The 22467-nt window shown below is 42.2% G+C and overlaps 1 protein-coding gene across 1 annotated transcript in view; it reads left to right on the top strand.

Annotated features, from left to right (window-relative positions):
- Positions 1-22467, top strand: part of FAT3 (FAT atypical cadherin 3) — a 452567-nt gene that overhangs the window by 366346 nt on the left and 63754 nt on the right. Inside the window, exons 14-17 of the mRNA XM_018558632.1 lie at positions 15427-15816; positions 16420-16634; positions 17753-17890; positions 21520-21663. Of these exons, the coding sequence (XP_018414134.1) occupies positions 15427-15816; positions 16420-16634; positions 17753-17890; positions 21520-21663 (887 nt within the window). The remainder of the gene's footprint in view (positions 1-15426; positions 15817-16419; positions 16635-17752; positions 17891-21519; positions 21664-22467) is intronic.

Raw genomic sequence — 22467 nt, 5'->3', positions numbered from 1 at the left:
AATATTTCTAAAAACCTTGGCCACATCTCTATCTCTCTCTCTCTCTCTCTCTCTCTCTCAACTCTTCTGGGAAGGCGTCCACAAGGTTTAGGAGTGTGTCTATGGAATTGTTTGACCATTTGTGAGGTCAGGTACTGATATTGGACAAGAAGGCCTGGCTCTCAGTCCCCGCTCTAATTCATCCCAAAGGTGTTCTATCGGGTTGAGGTCAGGACTCTGTTGTGCAGGCCAGTCAAGTTCCTCCACCCCAAACTTGCTCATCCATGTCTTTGTGGAGCTTGCACTGGTATGCAGTCATGTTGGAAAAGGAAGGGGCCATTCCCAAACTGTTCCCACAAAGTTGGGAGCATGAGATTGTCCAAAATGTCTTAGTATGTTGTGGCGTAGTGGTCAGCACTTCTGACTTGCAGCACTGGGGGGTCCCTGGTTTGAATCCTGGCCAGATCACTATCTGCAAAGGAGTTTGCATGTTCTCCCTGTGCTTGTTTGGGTTTCCGCCCACACCCAAAGACATGCTGGAAGGTTAATTGGACCTTGTATGTATGCTCCTTAAGGGCAGGAACTGATGTGAATGTGTAAAGCGATGCATAAATTGTCTATGCTGTATAAATACCTGTAAAAAGATGGATCAATATATAAGATTAGATTAGAGATAAATAACTTGGGTCACATTTTTAGATAATTTGTTATAAATGAAATAGATTTAATTATAGATAATTCGATCAGGCAGATATAGATTAGATTGATATAATAAATAATTAAATTAGTTAGTTAATTAAATTAGATATATCACCAAATGTTTAATACATAAGCTAAGTTGATTAGATAGATAGATAGATAGATAGATAGATAGATAGATAGATAGATAGATAGATAGATAGATTAGATTATAAACAATTATATTAAATTAAATATTTAGATTATATTAATCAGATGATTATTTATACCACCATTATGCAATGCAGTGCTTTTTTATGTCCGTAGCCCTTTTCATGTCAGTTTCTGTGCTGTAGGAGTTTAGTGTGCGATGACCAAAACCTACAGAACTACAAGCTTAGAAGCCACTGACCCTACCAGGAGTTAGTGTCCTTGGAGGAAATGAGCACAGAACCCCAAAACTATAGGGCAGTGATGCTTCCTAACTAGCCACCATGCTGCTTATAGTGTGCCCCATCTGAGTATATATGAACCAGTGGACCTTCCTACTTCCATGTCAGAGATATGTGTAGGCAGTATTCAGTTATAAGGTATTCAGTCATCGGCATACAGTGAATGAGGTGGGCACAGACACAGTACTGAGAATGTAATTTCCTGAATTGTAACGAGTTTCTCTTACATTTGCATGGCAAGTGATAAATGTGATAATTGGTGTATCTGGTGATTCCAACAGCTTGTTAGGCCCCATTCACACCTAGGCGTATTGTAATATGCGCGTCTGTCACGCGGTTTTTTACCGCGATTCGCGGTAAAAAAAGTCGCGCGACCGTCGTGCGATTCCAAAGCCTACTTGGCTGTATCCCAATGGAAAACGCCCTACAAAACGGCTCAAAGTAGTCCCGGGACCTTTTCAGGCGTGGGCCGTTTTGTAGGGCGTTAGGGACGGGCGGAAATACGCCCAGGTGGGAACGAGGGCATTGACTACAATGCTATTTATTTTTTCGACCGTTTTGTAGCGCGTTCGTCGAGCGTAGGACGCACTACAAAACGGTCAGGTGTGAACGCAGCCTTACGCTCTTTTTTTAATTGGACTCAAATTGACTACTTTTAAGTTGATCACTATGCTAGAAAACATTCCTGCACATATTCCAATAGAGGAATATTACAAATATTTGCTAATAATTGTTCTAAAAACACAAAGTAATTCCTACTTCAGCAAAGTTCTGCTTCATATGTCAGACAAGTTATGGACTGGAGCTATAACGTCTGCTTTTTTTTTTTTTTTGTTCTTTTTAGCAGCCACCTCTTCCTGAATTTTCTACGTTAGCAGTTTAATCAAAAATAAGCTTGTATCATCAAGATATATTCTTCCTGATACTATTGAAATGAAATTTCTGTGGACTTTTCATTTTTTAAAAGACGTTTTTCTCACAAAATGATACATAGTTCAAAAGGAGACCTGCTAGATCTGACAAAAGTTTAAACGCTGCGGAATGTGTCTGGAATATACACTTTAATTGCCGCAATGTAGAGTGAGGAGGCCGGGGCGTTCTGATGAGAAACAGCAGAAACCATAGGATAGGAAACCATTATTAAAGTTTTGCCAGTATTTTTTGTCTGCGTGCTCTTTTCTTTCTTATGAGTCCAGACCTTTGGAAAGTGTCCTCTGTGAACTGGCATTTTCTTCCTGATAAATAGCCATTGTTCAGGGAGTCTTTGCCCATTCTCCAGTTCTTCTTCTGCATCTTCTGCATAGCGTGTCCCATTGTAAGACCAGTTATAGTAAACACCAGCACCCTGAACCCTAAACCCTGGGCTGGTGTATTAATAGGTTATTTAGCTATGAAATTCAGCTACACTTTGATTTACGTGATAGACCCAAAATGCTCATCTACAGTAAGCCAAAAGAGGACATTACGTTACAACACCCTGGAAATGTTTTCTCTGCTGAAGGCATCTTTTTTATGCAGTAAAGCTGGCCTTCCACTGGCCATTTTTTTTCTTAATAATTCCTGCCAGTTATTGTTTCTTGGAGGAAAGAGTACTGGTTGCATTCACTGTTTGAAATGTGGCCCGCTCAGGCTATTTGCAGTCCTGAGGTCGTCACACGCTGGTTGAATTTCGGGTGAGTGGGCAGGAAATTTGACCAGTGTGTGCCCAGCTTAAAGTAGTATTAAGCTCTCAATCTTTTTTTCAATAATGACTCCAGAACAAATATACATTGGCCAGCAAAGTATTTCTTTACATATTTGTCCAAGCAATTACAGTCATCATGTTTACAAACTTATAAAGCCATCTAAAACTCTGCACCCGAATATATCTCCAACGTTGTCTCAAAATATCACCCTAACCGCCCCCTCCGCTCATCCAAATACCTCCTGCTTTCCACCTCCCTCGTCAACTCCTCCCATGCTCGCCTCCAGGACTTCTCTAGAGTCTCTCCCATCCTCTGGAACTCTTTACCTCAACCTGTCCATCTATCTCCCACCTTGACTGCCTTTAGCCAATCCCTTAAGACTCATCTCTTCAGGGAAGCCTATCCCACCTCAACCTATCCACTCAACCATCGTATTCTCAAAAAATTAATCCCCACACAGCTACCTCCTCATGTATCACTTCCCCCTCCCTTTTAGATTGTAAGCCCTCACGGCAGGGCCCTCCTTATCATCCTGTCTTGAATTGTATTTTGATTGTAATGTCTTCCTCATATTGTAAAGCGCTGCGCAAACTGTTGGCGCTATATAAATCCTGTATAATAATAATAATAATAATAAAGTGACACTAAACTCAGGAGTTAAACCTTAAAATACATTCAAGTACCTTAACTACTAACAAAAAATGTATCCTATTTAGTAGTCCCGGGACCTTTTCAGGCGTGGGCCGTTTTGTAGGGCGTTAGGGACGGGCGGAAATACGCCCAGGTGGGAACGAGGGCATTGACTACAATGCTATTTATTTTTTCGACCGTTTTGTAGCGCGTTCGTCGAGCGTAGGACGCACTACAAAACGGTCAGGTGTGAACGCAGCCTTACGCTCTTTTTTTAATTGGACTCAAATTGACTACTTTTAAGTTGATCACTATGCTAGAAAACATTCCTGCACATATTCCAATAGAGGAATATTACAAATATTTGCTAATAATTGTTCTAAAAACACAAAGTAATTCCTACTTCAGCAAAGTTCTGCTTCATATGTCAGACAAGTTATGGACTGGAGCTATAACGTCTGCTTTTTTTTTTTTTTTTGTTCTTTTTAGCAGCCACCTCTTCCTGAATTTTCTACGTTAGCAGTTTAATCAAAAATAAGCTTGTATCATCAAGATATATTCTTCCTGATACTATTGAAATGAAATTTCTGTGGACTTTTCATTTTTTAAAAGACGTTTTTCTCACAAAATGATACATAGTTCAAAAGGAGACCTGCTAGATCTGACAAAAGTTTAAACGCTGCGGAATGTGTCTGGAATATACACTTTAATTGCCGCAATGTAGAGTGAGGAGGCCGGGGCGTTCTGATGAGAAACAGCAGAAACCATAGGATAGGAAACCATTATTAAAGTTTTGCCAGTATTTTTTGTCTGCGTGCTCTTTTCTTTCTTATGAGTCCAGACCTTTGGAAAGTGTCCTCTGTGAACTGGCATTTTCTTCCTGATAAATAGCCATTGTTCAGGGAGTCTTTGCCCATTCTCCAGTTCTTCTTCTGCATCTTCTGCATAGCGTGTCCCATTGTAAGACCAGTTATAGTAAACACCAGCACCCTGAACCCTAAACCCTGGGCTGGTGTATTAATAGGTTATTTAGCTATGAAATTCAGCTACACTTTGATTTACGTGATAGACCCAAAATGCTCATCTACAGTAAGCCAAAAGAGGACATTACGTTACAACACCCTGGAAATGTTTTCTCTGCTGAAGGCATCTTTTTTATGCAGTAAAGCTGGCCTTCCACTGGCCATTTTTTTTCTTAATAATTCCTGCCAGTTATTGTTTCTTGGAGGAAAGAGTACTGGTTGCATTCACTGTTTGAAATGTGGCCCGCTCAGGCTATTTGCAGTCCTGAGGTCGTCACACGCTGGTTGAATTTCGGGTGAGTGGGCAGGAAATTTGACCAGTGTGTGCCCAGCTTAAAGTAGTATTAAGCTCTCAATCTTTTTTTCAATAATGACTCCAGAACAAATATACATTGGCCAGCAAAGTATTTCTTTACATATTTGTCCAAGCAATTACAGTCATCATGTTTACAAACTTATAAAGCCATCTAAAACTCTGCACCCGAATATATCTCCAACGTTGTCTCAAAATATCACCCTAACCGCCCCCTCCGCTCATCCAAATACCTCCTGCTTTCCACCTCCCTCGTCAACTCCTCCCATGCTCGCCTCCAGGACTTCTCTAGAGTCTCTCCCATCCTCTGGAACTCTTTACCTCAACCTGTCCATCTATCTCCCACCTTGACTGCCTTTAGCCAATCCCTTAAGACTCATCTCTTCAGGGAAGCCTATCCCACCTCAACCTATCCACTCAACCATCGTATTCTCAAAAAATTAATCCCCACACAGCTACCTCCTCATGTATCACTTCCCCCTCCCTTTTAGATTGTAAGCCCTCACGGCAGGGCCCTCCTTATCATCCTGTCTTGAATTGTATTTTGATTGTAATGTCTTCCTCATATTGTAAAGCGCTGCGCAAACTGTTGGCGCTATATAAATCCTGTATAATAATAATAATAATAATAAAGTGACACTAAACTCAGGAGTTAAACCTTAAAATACATTCAAGTACCTTAACTACTAACAAAAAATGTATCCTATTTGTGTATCACTGGGCTGTAGATCCTCAAATCATCTCTGAATTGGTGCTGACACTTTCCTTCCTTCTGAAGGGTGGCTACTTTTGTTCCCCATGGTCCCTGTGTGTGCTGTAAAGTAGTCACCGCTCCAAGCTCATACTCGCGATGGACTACAATCTTAACCACTTCAAGACCAGGTGTTTACACCCCCTTCCTGGCCAGGCCATTTTTCAGTATTCAGCGCTGCGGTACTTTGATTGACATTTATTCCGTCATGCAACGCTGTACTGAAATGAATTTTATACCATTTTTGGGGGACAGATAGCGCTTTCTTTTGGTGGTATTTAATCAACACTCAGGTTTTTATTTCTTACTATATTAAGGAAAAATTATTGAAAATTTGGGGGGAAAAAAACGTTTTTTTTTTAAATTATATTAGGAAACAATGATTATTACCCATATTTTTGGTCAAATATAAAAGACAGGGTCACGCCGGGTAAATAGACACCAAACATGTCATGCTTTAAAATTGCGCACACCCGCGAAATCGCAAAAAACTACCATACCTAAAATTGACCATAGGCGACGCTTTAAAAGCTTTTACGGCTCATCAGTTTAGTGTGTTTAGTGATTGATAGCTCTAGAACTATTGCTCTCATTCCGATGTTCGCAATGATATGTAACATGTGTGGCGTAATGGGCGAAATCGTCGTTTTCGCACGTATGCGCACCCAACACCTGTTTGCATGGGTGTTTGTATGGGGGGGACTTTTAAAAAAAATAAAAAATAAAAATTATTTTTTATTTGTAACTTTACATTTTTGGGTGGGGGACTTACATTTTTTTTTCCTATTTTGTTTTTTTCACTTAACTTTATTGCTATCACATAGGGGGCTAAGAAAACCCCCTTATGTGATAGCAAAATATGTGACAGGTCCTCTTTATGGAGACATCAGGGGTCTCCAAGACCCCTAATGTCACCTAGGACCCCCCTGAAGAAGCTGATGAAGCAGGCATCTGCTTCATCAGCATCTCTCCAGCATCTGAAGCTGACAGCGGAGAGAGGACCGAAGGGAGGTCGTGTACCGACCTCCCTCTGATCCCCTGTGACAGAGGCAGTATGCTGGTCCCGGGCTCGCACCGAGCACAGCGGAGCCCGGGAACGGGGGGAGGGGGGGCGCACATCCCGGGACCTCATACTAGCGATCCGCCGGCTCTATAGCCGGCGGATCGCTTGTATATTAACCGGCATCGCTGCCTAATTTCAAATATCGGCAGTTGCCGCTCGAGCACGCCCAGCGGCGCGCGTGAGGGGGCGTGGCTGAGCGAACGTCTAAAGACGCCCGCTCAGATCTAAAGAGCTCCTGGCCGGCCGTTTTTTTACAACAGCCGGCCGGGAAGTGGTTAATACAAATAAGTCAAATAATCAGCGGCGGGTGCCTGTGAGCATAGGGTTCTGTTTATGGAGCTTTTCTATTTTTTTTTCTCTGTTGGATGGACTTTTCTTCAGTCTTAACTATATAACTATGTCTTAGGCACGGGGGATGGCTGAGAGAGGTGTTCAGATAACATACAGCTGAGATAAATGATAGGACCCAAAGCACTTGCACAGTAGACACTGATAGAAGGACTGGTTGTACAGAAAAAAAGTGCTTCTAAGAAAAAGCCACAATTTTTGTATGATAAAATGCTCATCGTCTCCTACTTTTCACCCAATATAATTTCAAGGGTCATTAACCCGCTACTGTGTTTATAGATAATAATCCTGCAATATCATCCTTTTCCTGTAGCTGATAAATTGTTTCTCTCTATACTGTTAGGAAACTATATCTTCAAAGCATTCAGTGTCGACCTCTAACTATGTAAACTGGGGTGTTCACACCTAACAAATATGGTTTTGATTGGAGGGGTGCAGCCAGCCAATAGGAAAACAAGTTGTAGATTTTTATTGCATATGTACTTTAACTGCCAGAATGATAAAAGTAAATTCATTGGCTGTGCCGCGCTAGAATTGCTTTATTGATTGTAAAGACCACACAAGCTCTCGCTGCGGGATTTGACTCTCAGTAAAAAGCAAATAATAGATAAATTCTCTGAAATAATAAATACAGTTACAGTTTCATAAAGGAAGTCTGAATAGACTCAGCACTGTGTTCACAAAGCATGGGTTTTACTTTTAATAAAGATATCACACAATTCAAGGGTCAGGATGTAATTTAATTAGAATAGGAGTTTCTGGAAATAGGAAATCTACTTGAATGAAAACCTTGGCTTTGAAGTGTCATATTAACAGAACACAACATGGAATCTGCACCATCTACAGCCATCTTCTGGTGAAACCGTTTATTGAAGCATGACTATACCTAAACTATAAGGTCAATCGTTTATGGCTATCTGACCACCATGCCTATACTAGTGCAGCCCCCATCACCTTTTGTGAGGTGGCTACTAGACATTTAGTGATAGCCAGGGCTATAGTCAGCCTGGTTGGATTATAGTGGCATTTATCTGGTTAATTCCAGGTGTCTGGCATTGTCTGTACCCCCCCACTGTATGGAGTGTGACTCTGCTATATTGTGGGACAGCCAATGAGAGACATTGTTAGTGTATGTACAGTACAGCAGCCAATCACTGGGATTCTCTCAACCAGTGTTGCATGCTGAGATGGGGAACATATAGTGGGGGGAATGGCCATGTGCTCAGTCTAGTTTGGACCAGCCATGGATTAGGGCTGGGTGCTGCGCAGCCACCCCCAGGCTAGGCCTGAGGCCTGGGGGTGGGAAAGGCAGGAGTACGGGAAGAGTTTGCCTAGGCCTCCAGTATGGAGGAGGTCTGTGTTGTTTGCCGGAGGAGAAGAACCAGAGAAGCTGATGTCTGCTGGAGGTGCCTGGAACATAGAGGACCTCTGGAGCATGCCTGGTGTCTCTCCTGCTGAGGATATGTACTCATTTCCTGCTCATCTGTTACTCCAATTACTCGCTGTACCACAAGTAGATCTACACTGAGATGCTTAAAAGGCCTGGTGAGTCTGTAGGCTATGCCTGTTACACCCTGGACATCTAGGATCACTATACCCTCTCTCCCCAGTGTGAAGATGTTTAATAAAAGTTATTCAGCATTGCATTACTGGAGGGACATCAGCTTTGTGGGCACTAGAAGAGGGTGGTTACATGCTAATGGGGCAGCTGAAGATCAAATTCCCTAAACAGACTAATGATGACCCAGTTATTCCAGCGGCGCCTTTGGGGGTGAGCGGTACACGAGTATATACCCAAAAGCATGAGGACACCCCTCCAAATTTTGAGTTCAGGTGTTTCCAGTGAAGAGTACTGTTAATGCTACAGCAGACAAAGACCATCCAAAGTTATCCACTGTCAACCTTGCAGCAACAGTTTGGAGAAGGCGCAAACAGCCTGTCTATGCCCATGTGCACAAAGCCAGCTTCATGTAAACATGGTTTGATGGGTTTGATGCGGAGGAACTAAAGTGGGCTTCACAGTGCCCTGCCCTGACCTCAACCCTACTGAGCATCTATGGGATAATTAGAATGCTGATTTTGAACCAGGTCTTCTCATATAGCAGTACCTAACCTCACAATTGTTATTTTGGCTGAATAAGCACAAATTCCCACAGACACACCCCAAAATCTTGTGGAAAGGTTCCCAAGAGAGTGTAGGTTGTTATAGTTGCAAAGAGAGTTCCAACTCTATATTAATGCCCATCTTGGTTGTAACTACAGATCACAGGGTCCCATAGCAAAAATGTGATGGGGACCCCTGATGACCTCTCTCTAGGCTATGAATAATGATCCCAAGATCCCAAAGACCCCTCCTGTGCATATGAAGCCGCCTCTACACTTTAGACTTTACAGGTCCTTAGAGTTTTCATCAACTGCAACCACTCCAACTCTTAATGATAAAGTACTGTGTTATGTTCACATGTTCTATGTTTAATTTGCCTCAACAACTGAATGGGGCCCCCTTCCACCCTCAGGGCCCACCGCAGCCGGCTGGGCTGTTATGGCTATAGTTAAGCCACTGATGCAGATTGGGTGACCAAAATATGTATGGTGGTCAGAGGTCCTCAATTTTTTGGTCATATAGTGTACATAATGGTTCCTTATGGGGACCCTGGTATAGTTATATTTTCACATACTAACCACTTTATAAACGACCTGTCCAATCAGCATGTTGCTAGTCAGTACAGGACATTTGATTGGCATGTATTGCTGCCCCTCCCTCCTTCAGTCTAAATGCTGTTGTATGGGGAATTATAGAAGATGACCTCAAATCCATGTACTTACTATAACTTGTTTTAAAATAGTTTTTAAGGAATACAATACTGTATGTATTACTGATTTTATTATATATCTGACTAGATATGACTAGAGTTTATTTGTAAAGCTTCCTAAAAATGTATAGTATCAAATAGCATACAAACACTGTGACCAGGCCAACAATGACCTGGTTTATGTTCAAACCGAATACTTTCTCAAGGGATCTGTCATCACACCTACCCCTACTATAAAAGATCATGTGATCGTCCTTTCCCATGTGCCTGTATTAAAATAGGAGGAATTGGTCACATGACATATCCCTTGGGGAAATGTTTGACTTGACCATGAAACTTGTGGGGTTTGGTCTAGATCTAATTTCCAGAGGATTAAAATTTGTGGCCAAGAATCCTAGAGGAAACAGGAGGTCTTGGACTTAGTTTGGTATTTGACTGGTGTTTGTATTTTAACCACTTGAAGAGGGGGGTGTTAAACCCCCTTCCTGTTCAGGACATTTTTTAGTATTCAGTGCTGTGGTACTTTGACATTTATTCAGTCATGCCACCCAGTGCCGAAATTAATTTTAGTTTGTGTTTTTTTACATTTTTGTTTTTATATGTGACTTACACTTAACTTTATTGCTATCACATAGGGGGCTTGCAAGCCATCTAGGGCAGCTTTTCTCAACCAGGGTGCCTTCTGGCTTCTTCAGGGGTGCCTCCAAATCCTCCTTCTGTTGTGAATATAAACCTTGTGATGTAAATGGGGGATAATAATTTAAAAGAAGGGGGGCTCTGATTTAAAAGGAAATGGATATGATGTGAAGTGGACTCCTAATGTGAAAGGAGGAGCCTTGGGGGCTCATGATTTAAAGGGGGGACTCCATTATGAAGGGGACCTAATTTTTTTTTGCATGTAGTCCCCCTTTAAAATCCATCACATTTAAAACTGATGTGCCCCAAGATTTTGCATGCTTTTGGAGGGTGCCGTGACTGAAAAAAGGTTGGAAAATGCTGGTCTAGGGTGACAGCATTCCTCCTCTATACATGACAACAAATGGAAAAACACCCGAAAAAAAACAAAACTAATGCAGCCACCCCATCTAAGGACTGGTAAGCTGAAAAATGCTAGTTGTCTGACTTCTCTTGACTCCGTACCTTCTAAGTCATCGGCCCAGAGCTAACATATACCTAGCGAAGTCAGAAGAAGACACAACCGCTGTCCTGTATACTCGTCAATGACTCGGAAAGCATTAAAGATAGAGGACCAACATGACTGCCAAGCGACTAAACGTACAACTTGCAAGGTCTTTGCTCAGTGAAGATTTGTCATTGGCTAAGTGAACAGAGCATTGTGACTCAAAGTGAACATCATAGCGAGATTTTATTTAGCCGTTACCATCAGTTCCTTTTGTTAAATTGACCTTCATAAATATGACTCTTTGATCTGTTTTACAGCTCACATGGTACCATTCTTAACACTATTGATGTGAACCTAGAATCATATATACTTTTCATGTTATGTGCATGTGAATGAAGTAATGAGTTATTGTAACACTTCCATGTATTTATTACTCCCCCATAAAAATGCTTTTGTCTGCTTTTATCTTTGTTTAGGCCTCATCCAGGGTCACTGAGTCACAGTGTATGCCTACTAATACTAATGCTAGAACTTGGTTGGGAATTGTTCTATTGCTGTATGTTGTGAAATATCGAGAATGTATTCATGCAGATACGTGACGTTACTGCAAGGTCCACTTTAAAGCTGAACTCCAGACACAATAGCTTTAAATATATTCCTCAATAGCTACAAAGCATATAAATCCATTTTGTGTGCACCAGATGCTTTTGCATGCACAGCAGGCTCCACCCACTACAGGCTGCCTGCATAAAACTACATGAGGGGGGCGGAGACAAGACCAGTCACCATGCACAAGGAGAGAGAGCAGCAGTGACTGGCTTTTATTACAGGAGGGGGTGGAGACCAGACCAGTCACCATGCAAAAGGAAAGAGAGAACGGGGGCAGAGACAAGACCAGTCACTCTGCACAAGTAGAGAGAGCAGCAGTGACCGGCCTTTATTACTGGAGGGGGCAGAGACAAGACCAGTCACCTTGCATAAGGAGAGAGGGCGGCAGTGAGCGGTCTTTATTACAGAAGGGAGCGGAGACAAGACCAGTCACCATGAACAAGGAGAGAGAGCAGCCCGAAGCGGTGTTTATTACAGAGGGGCGGAGACAAGACCAGTCACCATGCACAAGGAGAGCGAGAGCAGCAGTGAGCGGTCTTTATTACAGAGGGGGGCAGAGACCAGACCAGTGCACAAGGAGAGACAGCAGCAGTGACCTGTCTTTATTACAGGAAGTTTCACACTGAATTACAGCACAGATCTGGAAGAAATACACAGAGGATACCAAGGGGTTGAATTTTAAACAATTCCCAGGGCCGTTCACCCTGCGCATATCTGTGAATGTTCATTCTGTGCAAATATATCCACAAACGAACATTCTTTTTTTTTTTTTTTCTTTACAATTGGATTTACTTTTTAATGCTTATAAAACAGCATTATGACCACGAGATGGCAATAAAAGGAGCCTAGGAAATAAATATTTATTTTCTGTTCTCCTCAGCTCCATCTAGTGGCATAATGCAGTATTGCAAGCAGAACACTTCAAAATGAATGTGAATATATGAACAAGCGAACATTCTTCTTCTTTTTACAATTGGAATTCATTTTAAATGTTCTGCTTGTAAAACAGCGTTATAGCCATGAGATGGCATTAGAAGCCTAGAAAATAAATGTTTATTTTCTGTGGTCCTCCGCTCCATCTAGTGTCCATAATGGGGTATTGTAAGCAGAACATTCAAAAGTAATGCAACTATATGCACAAACTTATTGTTTATAACCCGACTCTCAAGTAAGAACACACATGCCTCTTGTATTTAGACAATATTTGTTTATCCCAGAGCTCAGCTTTAATGTGCTTATGTCCAGACACGGGCCCATAGAGAGCTAAAACACCATACAAAAGCTTTCACAGCGTCCATTATATTATGGACACAGTGGAATTTTTTTTATTTAATATTTATTACATGTAGTTATATAGCGCCGACAATTAATGCAGCGCTTTACATAAAGCACAGTCACATGAGTCCCTGCCCTCAAGGAGCTTACAATCTAAGGTCCCTATTGCCCACACTCACACAGGGCCAACTTAGACAGGAGCCAATTAACCTTCCAGCATGTCTTCGGGGACCCCATCGCTGCAAGGCAGAAACTGCTAACCACTAAGCCACTCTGCGCTGCCCTAAATTGTGTTTCTACAAATTTCGGAATGTAGCATCTTTCTAAATATATCCCAGCCAGCAACACCCGGTCTGCTACATGGGATCATTTATCTTCCAGGGCGGGATGTGTGATGTTGTCTGTGCATTCTTCTTTAATTAGCAATGAAATGACTTTCCTGATAAAGAGCAGACATGCATGTAGTATTCCTTTCAGATTCATTATGGTTTCCGCGTACAGATCTACATGGCATGACAAAGGGGTAGCCTCAGCAGCTGGATCAGCAAAATCTGTGAGCTCACAGATCAGGAATACTGCTTATTGCAGGAGTTTAGCTCTGATAATCACAGTTCTAAATGCATGAAAAAAATGTCTGTGTTTTTGTATGCGGTCAGCTCGCTGTCTGTTGGATACATCATGCCATCTGCTAATATGGCTGGAACAATGCAGATAGCCGTCCAGTTGGATGCCAGCGTTTCCAAGAGAGATACTCAGACTTTAACACTTTTAATTATTTGATTATGAGATCAGTCTGGTTGAAATATCAACAGAATGACATCAAGGAAAAAACACAGAACAAGGACAGACATACAGACTCTGCTGACAACCCCTGAGGGGGGGAGGGGTAATTTCCCATCCGAGTTAGGTTTTTCTAACCAACCCACAGTGTTATGCTGTTATTAGGCTCCTCAGTGCTTAAAGTTGATGTAAATCATATTTGTTTCAGTTTTAGATACAGTAGGGAAGAATTTACATTCTGGTCAGGTTTTAGTTTTAACAGTAGATGTAGGAATTAAAGCACCACACCAATTGAAATACAGATACAGCTTTATTTCATTAGGGTCAGGGGACGTTGAAGTAGCATATCCAACACTGCTTTGAGGGTGCAAAACACAACCCCCTTCTTCAGGGTTTAATGAGAGAAATCATGTATGTGGACTAAAATCTATCCCTGCAGCTTGATTTGTTTTGAGTTGTTATGGGGGCACATCAGCACCATTGAAGGGGGTGTGTTTTGGACCCCTGAAGCTGTGTTGACTACTCTACTTGAACGTCCCCTGACCCTAACGGAATAAAGTTCTATCTGGATTTTAATTGGTATGGTGCTTCAATTCCTTTACCTAATGTGTTCACTACACTACTGAGCCAAGAATACTGTGGAAATCCTTTGCATTGAAGAAGCTGCCTACCCAGTAGCCAGATCACACATATTCACATCACTTAACTACTGTTGGATGAAAAACACCAAGAGAATCACCACATGGGTGCAGCGCTTTCTTTTCACACTTCCAAATATAGTTTTTTGGTTTTGTCTTTGACCCGAGTGGGGAGATTTCCCCCTACTTCCTGTGCCTGTGACACCTGTACAATGAATTAGGGGTGCAAGTGTCAACAGGATAGGAAGTCACAGACAGCAATAAAAACATTGTCAGAAATTCTAACTGATCTGCACTCTGCTAAACTGTGTTTTTGTCCTGTGGCCCCACAGAGGGCAGGAAGGGGTGGGGGATGGGGGGCACATGAAAGACGCTCTTATTCTTCCCCACTCTGTACAGAATTTAAAAATAGTTTTGTCTGTAGTTTGACTTTCAGCACTAGGGATCTTCAATATCACTAATGGCCTGTGTACCCAGAAACTGAACCTACATCTGTGCCATCACACTATTATTATTAATAATAGAGATCCACCAATACTAGTTTTGGTATCGGTGCCAATCGGTGCCAATACCAAGTATTTGGGCGAGTACTCATACTCTCCCAAATGCTCAGATACTTACCCCCGATACCGGAACTTCCGGTCAGTGGGAACATGGACCTGGCTTCCCGGCCAATCAGGAAGCCTGGGCGGTAAGTAATGACTCGCTTCCCAGCTTCCTGATGGGCTGGGAAGCCCTCGCCATGCCGTGTGGCCGGCTCGATGCTCATAGGCAGGGAAGCCGGCTTCCCAGCCAATGAGCATTGAGCCGGCTAAACAGCATGGGGAGGGCTTCCCGGCCATTCAGGAACCAGGGCGACGTGTAAAGAACCGCCTTCTTAGCTCCCTGCTAGCCTTGAAGCTGGCTCCATGCTGATTGCCCTTTCCCGGGCCAATCGGACTGGAGCCGACTTCCCAGGCAATCAAGAAGCTAGGCGGCTCGGTATCGGCAAGTACTGACATATAAATATCGGTACTCAATACCAAAAAAAGTTTATTAGTGCATCCCTAATTAATAATATATACAATGTAGAGCTGTTAAAGGTCTGGCATACTGTAATTCTAACGCCTGCTCTCACATACAGTATGCCTGCCAAATTAAAGGCTTTTTTTGTAACCACGTGGGCCACAAGTTGTACCCAGGCCAGGTTTTGTGAACGGCTACATTACTGCACACCTCTGCTTTGATGATTATTGGTTAAACCTCTTGTGTTTCTTTTGCTTTGTAGGTATAAATCGGAAGGTCGTCTATTCACTGGTAGATTCTGCTGAAGGTCACTTCTCAGTGGATGAACAATCTGGAATCATCGTCTTGGAGCAGCCACTGGACCGGGAGCTGCAATCTACCTACAACATCACAGTGAAAGCATCTGACACGAGCCCTGTCCTCTCTTTATCTTCCTTCGCTGTTGTTACTATCAGCGTGCTTGACGTTAATGACAACCCTCCAATTTTTGAAAGAAGAGATTATCTGGTTACCATCCCCGAGGACACTGCCACTGGCACCAGAGTCATATCGGTCTATGCTGCAAGCAAGGACATCGGAACAAACGCAGAAATAACATACAGCTTCAGGGCGGGAAATGAACATGGGAAATTCAGGATCAATCCTAAGACTGGTTAGAATCTCTTCCTTTCCTTCTCTTTCCTTTTTTCTCCTCTTCTTCATTTTTTCCTTTCCTCTCCTCCTTCCTTTCCAGTTCTCTTATCACTTCTCCTCTCCTCTTCTCTCCTATTTTTTCCTTTGCTCTCATCTTATTTTTTTATTTAGCCTCCTTGTCTTTCTTTTACGCTTTCCTCTTCTCCTCCCCTCTCCTCTCTTTTCCTCTCCTCTTCTTTCCTTTACCCTCCTCTTCTTTCCTCTTATCTCTTTCCTTCCCTCTCATCTCTTTCCTTCCCTCTCATCCCTCTCCTTTCATTTCCTCCCTTTGTTCATCTCTTCCTTCATTTCTTCTCCTCTCCACTACTCACCTCTGCTCTCCTTTCCTTTCCAATCCCTTTCTTTCTTTTTCTCTCCTATTCTTTCCTCTCTTCTGATCTATTTGCATCTGCTCTCCTTTTCTTTCCTCTCCTCTTCTTTCCTTTACTCTATAATCTCTCTAATTTCTTCTCCTCTTCTCTTTCCTCTCCTCTCCATTGGTTCCTTTCCCATCCTTGTTTACTCACTCAGTGTCTGTTACATTTAATAGGTTTAAATACCTTTTTCCTCTTGTTATTTGCAGGGGAAATTCTGGTTGTCAACGCTCTGGACTATGAAAGCAGCAAACACTTTTACCTGGTGGTTGAAGCTAAAGATGGCGGCTCTCCTCCTTTGAGCGCAGTGGCAACTGTTAACGTCAACCTGACCGATGTTAATGACAATGCACCGAAATTTAGTCAAGAGGTTTACAGCGCGGTGATCAGTGAAGACGCCTTCATTGGGGACTCAGTCATTAGGGTAAGATTCGTTATTCACCACTTAAAAAGTTCACTAATCCATTTTTTTCTGATGTTTGATAAATTAGATATTGCAAGTTATGGGTCCTATAAAGTTGTGCCGATCTGCAGCCCCTTTGCAGCCACTTCCTGTCTACATGCCCACCAGGGATGGCTGCATGACATTTCTCAGGGCAGGTTTCCTGATGAAGACAACAGTAGACCATGCTCTGTGAGCAGGACAATTGTAGCCTCCATCAGACATCCGTGTGATAGTACACAGGAGCACAACTGGGAGCCATGGGCCGGAGCTTTGTCACCCTATCACAGGAAGTGGTCAGGCACATTCATGACAAGACCACCAACAGGGTTATTCACAAAAGGGTGAGGAGTTTGGAGAAGAAGTGAACAATCTAGGCCAAAATAGCTGATTTGGAAAAATTCTCCAATTCAGCTCTCTTTCCAGTTCAGCTTGTTGTCCTAGATTGTTCACTTCTCGATTTCTTCACTATTTGGTGAATAACCCTACAAATATTATTTTCATGAAAGCTACAGAGTTAAACATTTAAAAATAGCTTTTGAAATTCCATTGTCACAAAGCTTTTATGATATTTTAGTGATTGGGTGTACACATTATTTAATGGACAGGTACAGGTGCCTCCATGTCAGGTTTGAATTGAGACACTATGATGACCTAAATGACGACGCCCTGTTGCCCAAGCTCCACCCCTTCTGTCATAAGATTGTAGTGATTGGGTTTACATTACTTATATTAAATCTATTTTTTTTGAGGGACACCCCTTATCCCATCTACCCATGCTAGGTGTTCAGTTTTTGGTAGATACAGGTAGTTCAACTACTTATATGTTTTGGAGACTCTGATGGTAAATCTGCCCACTTGCTATGGCCAATATACAGGATCCCCCTGCTAGAACATTAAAGAAAAGGCAGCAGATTGACTGACATAGTAAAGAAAATATGGGAAAATCTGGGAAGTCTGAAGCCAGTGAATGATTCAGCCTACCATTGTCCATGTATAAGGGAAATACGAATTTTGGGTGGACAGACCCTTTAAATGTCTACCTCATAAGAACAAAAATATACATGTATCACTCTTCTTATTATCCTTACATCTTTCAGGTCTTTGCTGAAGATCTTGACAGTCCTTCTAATGGACACATTAGCTTTTCTATCATCAATGGAGATCAAGATAACCAATTCACAGTGGACCCATTCGTGGGAATAATAAAGGTCAAAGATAAACTGGACCGTGAAAGGGTGAGTCCTTATTTATGTATCTTGCTTGATTTCAGTTCACCGCGGTTATATAGGAGTGTATAAAGGCGATCACAAAACCTTAAAAAAATTGGTGTGGGTCAGATGCGGCAATACTGGTTAAAGCGTAAGTTAACCTTCAATAGAAATATATATTGAAGTGTATTTATAAGAAGGTGCAACGAGATGGAAATTTCGAAACCGAAATAAAAACAAATTGTCAGGCTGAAACCGAAAATGTTTCAATTTTTTTTATATTTTTTTTTAAATAAACTGTTTAATTTTGTTATTTATTTTTATTTGTTATATTTTATTTTTTGACTTTACTTTTAGGGGTTTCGGGGAAATATTAGGGGTCTAAACAGACCCCTGTTATTTCCCTTTTAAAATAGAACAAGAGATTGAGGACACAGAGTCCTCAATCTCTTATTCTGCAGCCCCAGTTATCAATGAACAGGAATCCTCTATTCTGAGTGCTCCTGTTTATTCATAACATGAGGACAGAGTATGTTTGCTATATCCACAATCATGAATGGACAGGAGGTAATGTAGATCACTCCCATGTGGCATAATAGTCCACATACCATATCCTTATATATACCATATACCATATATATGGTATGTGGCATAATAGTCCACATACCATATCCTCAATTATCTACAAACACTCAGCGATCACTGAGTGTTTGCTCTCCATCCTGACAGCTGTCACAGGAGGCTGAGTGAGCGGTGCAGGGAGGAGAGCCCAGACTCCTGTGACAGTGCAGCTGTCTCCGCCCACACACCGCTCTGCCGGACTGTGATAGGAGGCTGAGCGGTGTGGGTGGAGAGACGCCGGCCACTCACAGCACTCTCTTCCCACTGCGCTCGGCCGCCTGTGACACTTTCTCTCCTCCCCGCTGGGACACAGAGCAGTGCCCAGCAGGGAGGAGAGAAAGAGTTGATGTGCCGCTATATCAGCAGAAAAATTGCACTTTTGTCATTTAACCAAAAGTGCAATTTTCGGCGGCCGATATACCTGTGCATCCCCAGTATTTATAAAATGTTTGCAGAGCTTTTCACGCTGACCTTTAGGTCTGCATCAGATTAGGACCACTGGAGCTGAAGAGAATAGGCAATTCCAGTGTTCTTTGGCTCCATCTAGTTGCCATAATGCAATGCAAATCTTAAAGGAGAACTATGGGGTCAGTGTTTTTCCCCATAGTTGTCCTTAGGGTAACGGGAGGATACAAACTAGCGTCCTCCCGTTACCCTAAGCTCAGTATATTCCGCGAGCTACAGCTCGCTGTATACTGAGACGCCGCAGCCGGAGCAGATCCCGACGTAGATGACGGGATCCGCCCAGCTGCGTGAGTGACAGCTGGCTTTGCCTATCTAGAGGCAGAGCCAGCTGTACCCGCCCCCTCCCCCGTGCGTTCCGCCAGTCAGCGCTGGCAGATCGGAGCGGGGAGAGGGGAATCCAGCCCCTCCCCCTGTCACGGCAGAGAGCCGTGACAGGATCGAGAGGTGAGCGAACCTGGTATGTGTTCACTCACCTCCCGATCTACTGAGCCGACCTGTGACAGTCTCATTGTCACAGGTCGGCTAGAAATATGAGGTGAGTGGAAATCACTCATCTCATAGTTCTCCTTTAAAGTCAGATGGTCGCAGGGAGTTCAGCTGTGCAAATGTTTTTTTATATATTTTATTGTTTTGTTAACAGGAAAGTAATATTTGACATGTTTTTCTTGGTAACTGCTTCATATCCCTCTGATGATATTTTATATAAAGATTAACCCAATGTCTGCCATTTTTAATCAGTTTGGGCAGACTTACAGATTTATATTGAAAATTAGGAAAAATCACTGTGCTGCGTTGCTGGGAAGGTGACAATCCTAATAAGCAAATATGGCTGCTCTCATATACAAATGTAAATAAAAAGGACACCAAGGGGCCATGTGTATTCTTACTTAAATCATAGGGCCTGATTTATAACTCCTCTGTCCAGCGCACTATCAGCACTAGACACCATCTAGTGGTGGTAGTGCCGTGCATACAGCAAGAGTTATAAGTCAGCTCCTATGATTTAAGTAAAACTGTAATCCAAGTTAAACAAGTGTTGTCTAAATACAACAATCAATCAGTCGCTGTCATATTTGTGGTATATTTTATAAAAGAAAGGCTTATGTCTGAGGTACTGGGATGAATCGCAGTAGGTTTTTTTTTTCCAATTAACTGTACAGCAGTTCTCATAAATGTCATTTGGCAAATCAAATCCAGAGAGTGGTCCTGCGGGGACGCCTGTAGAGAATTACACTACGGCCCCTGTGACCTCCAGGGAACTTATGGTATTATGAAACTGTACGGTGTATGTACAGGAGTCATTTATATCAATTTTCAGCGCACTTGTCATTTTCTTTTGCTGCAAGGCTAACTTCAGTCCACATTACTAAGCCTGACCCTGCTAGCACAGTATAAATTCCCAGAGGCAACCGCATTGCCCCATAGCTCGTAGGGATGGAGAATCTATGTATACACCTTAATCAGTCTGTCAATCCTATGTATTGTGTGCTATTTATTTAATTTATTCATTGCAATCTTGTGCAGATTGTTTACTTTATTCATTTATATTTCGCCTACATATTGCATAGTGATATTACAAAGTCGACCAAGCAGATCCAATATGCAACCTTTCAGCAGGGGTGGACTTCTTTGTAGCCAATATAAGCCATGACCTTGGGCAGCAAGACTGCCATGGACAGCACACAACCACCTACACATCATGCTGCTTATTGTCAGTAACCCAATCCTGTGTTCCTGTATGTTCTTGTTCAAAGGTCCCATACTGCTGACCTGTCTGCCAGCACTATGCAGCCGGGTCCTCATTTTATTGTACCTGTGCCATTTGTGGGTATTTGTTGGTGAATTGGTATACTGTGTACTAACAGTTCACCCAACTTGGGTCCATACACTTAGTTGCAGATTAATCCATGCTTTATAGAGTTTATTGCCTTCTTCTGAACCAACTGTTGGTTTCTATAGGCAAAGAGTTCTGTTTTGGAGGATTTTTATTTATGTATTCATCTTTTTGTTCTCTATCAGTTGAACTCGATGGACTTGTTTTTTTTTTTTCAACTTGACTTACTATGTAACTGGTGGCAGAGTACTGTAACAAGTCAAAGGAAAAGGAAATGGTGACACACTGGAGAATCCTTTGTAGGTACAACTTTATTGTTCTCGACAAACATAAAATCCCACCTGGGACATCCTCCTGACCGTGACAGATTGCCCTATCTTCAAATTATTTGCTTCTACATGCCCATAGAGTGGACAACCTGTCTGGTCCACCCAGTTTGTGGCTTGTACGTAGTATTTGGTGTGATACTAAAGCTAGAAAGTTGACTGGGGTAAAAAGAATGAGAACAAGACAGTTGGCCTAGAGGGGCAGAAGGAATAAATCTGACCTTGCTTATCATTTCACTTTGAGGCAGTGACATTACTACCACTGATAATGTTATTAGTCCTTGGTGAGTTGATTGGTTGCATTGTCAAGTCAGCCTGCGATATGCCTGCTTCCACTGAACAACAGTTTATTTGGTTTTTTTTTAAATGAAAATCGTCTAATGTGAACCATTTTTTTCCCCTCTATAAAGGTATCTGGATACTCACTCCTAATTCAAGCAAAGGACAGCGGACTTCCCCCTCTCTCCTCCACTGTGACTGTCAATATCGACATTTCAGATGTCAATGACAACAGCCCTCAGTTCACTCCGGCCAATTACAGCGCCGTTATTCAGGTAAGCCTGCAGTCTGTTATGATGTGATATTGAACTTACTGAAATGTACAGTGCTTCTATTACATTGGGTCAAATTTAAGAGTAGAACCATGCTTATGTTTTGTATTGCTTTTTTTTATTGGGCCAGAGTAATAGTGTGTTATGTGTTTGAGTTGATACATGTGAGTGTCAGACCTGCCCCTAAATATAGAGTCCTGTTGATGGAGCCTGAAGGCACATTTGCTCTTTTCTTCCTTTGGCATATGTCAGATATAAGGCATGGGTATGGAGAGGCAGGATCCTTACTGGGCCAGTACAGCCTTGTGGCAGATGAATTCTCACCAACTGCATAACACAGGTGGTATATCCTAGCACATGTAAAACCAAGCTGGCACAAGCCCTAGATGTTCTGGATATGTGCTCCTGAACGTTTAGTGTGATGGTCACATGGAGGCACCTTAAAGCACACAAAAAAACATATTTCCAGTATATTTGCAGAGGCAGCACACTACGACACAGGCTACTCTAAGTGCTTTGGCAGCTACTCTTCATGTGCATTGGGTGTCATTCTTGATTCATGCATGGCAATGCAAAGCACAGTGTATTGTTTTTTGAATAATGCAAGTTTTTTAGACTGTGAATGGGCCCACAGCGATTAAGTCATACATATGCATTGAACTGGAACTGGGAGACAAAGGCAGACTGGACATCTGAATGTCAATTGTCTGATCATTCTGCATAAGGACATCTAATTCTGCTCATTCTGGAAAGCTTCACACAGTTCATAAATGTTTAAAGTGCTTGCCATGGCAAAAATAAATAGAT

This window comes from Nanorana parkeri, unplaced genomic scaffold, assembly GCF_000935625.1.
Source record: "Nanorana parkeri isolate BGI_ZX_2015 unplaced genomic scaffold, ASM93562v1 scaffold350, whole genome shotgun sequence".
Lineage (NCBI taxonomy): Eukaryota > Metazoa > Chordata > Amphibia > Anura > Dicroglossidae > Nanorana > Nanorana parkeri.
Note: the sequence above shows the minus strand (reverse complement) of the source record. Positions and strands in the feature narration are given on the sequence as shown.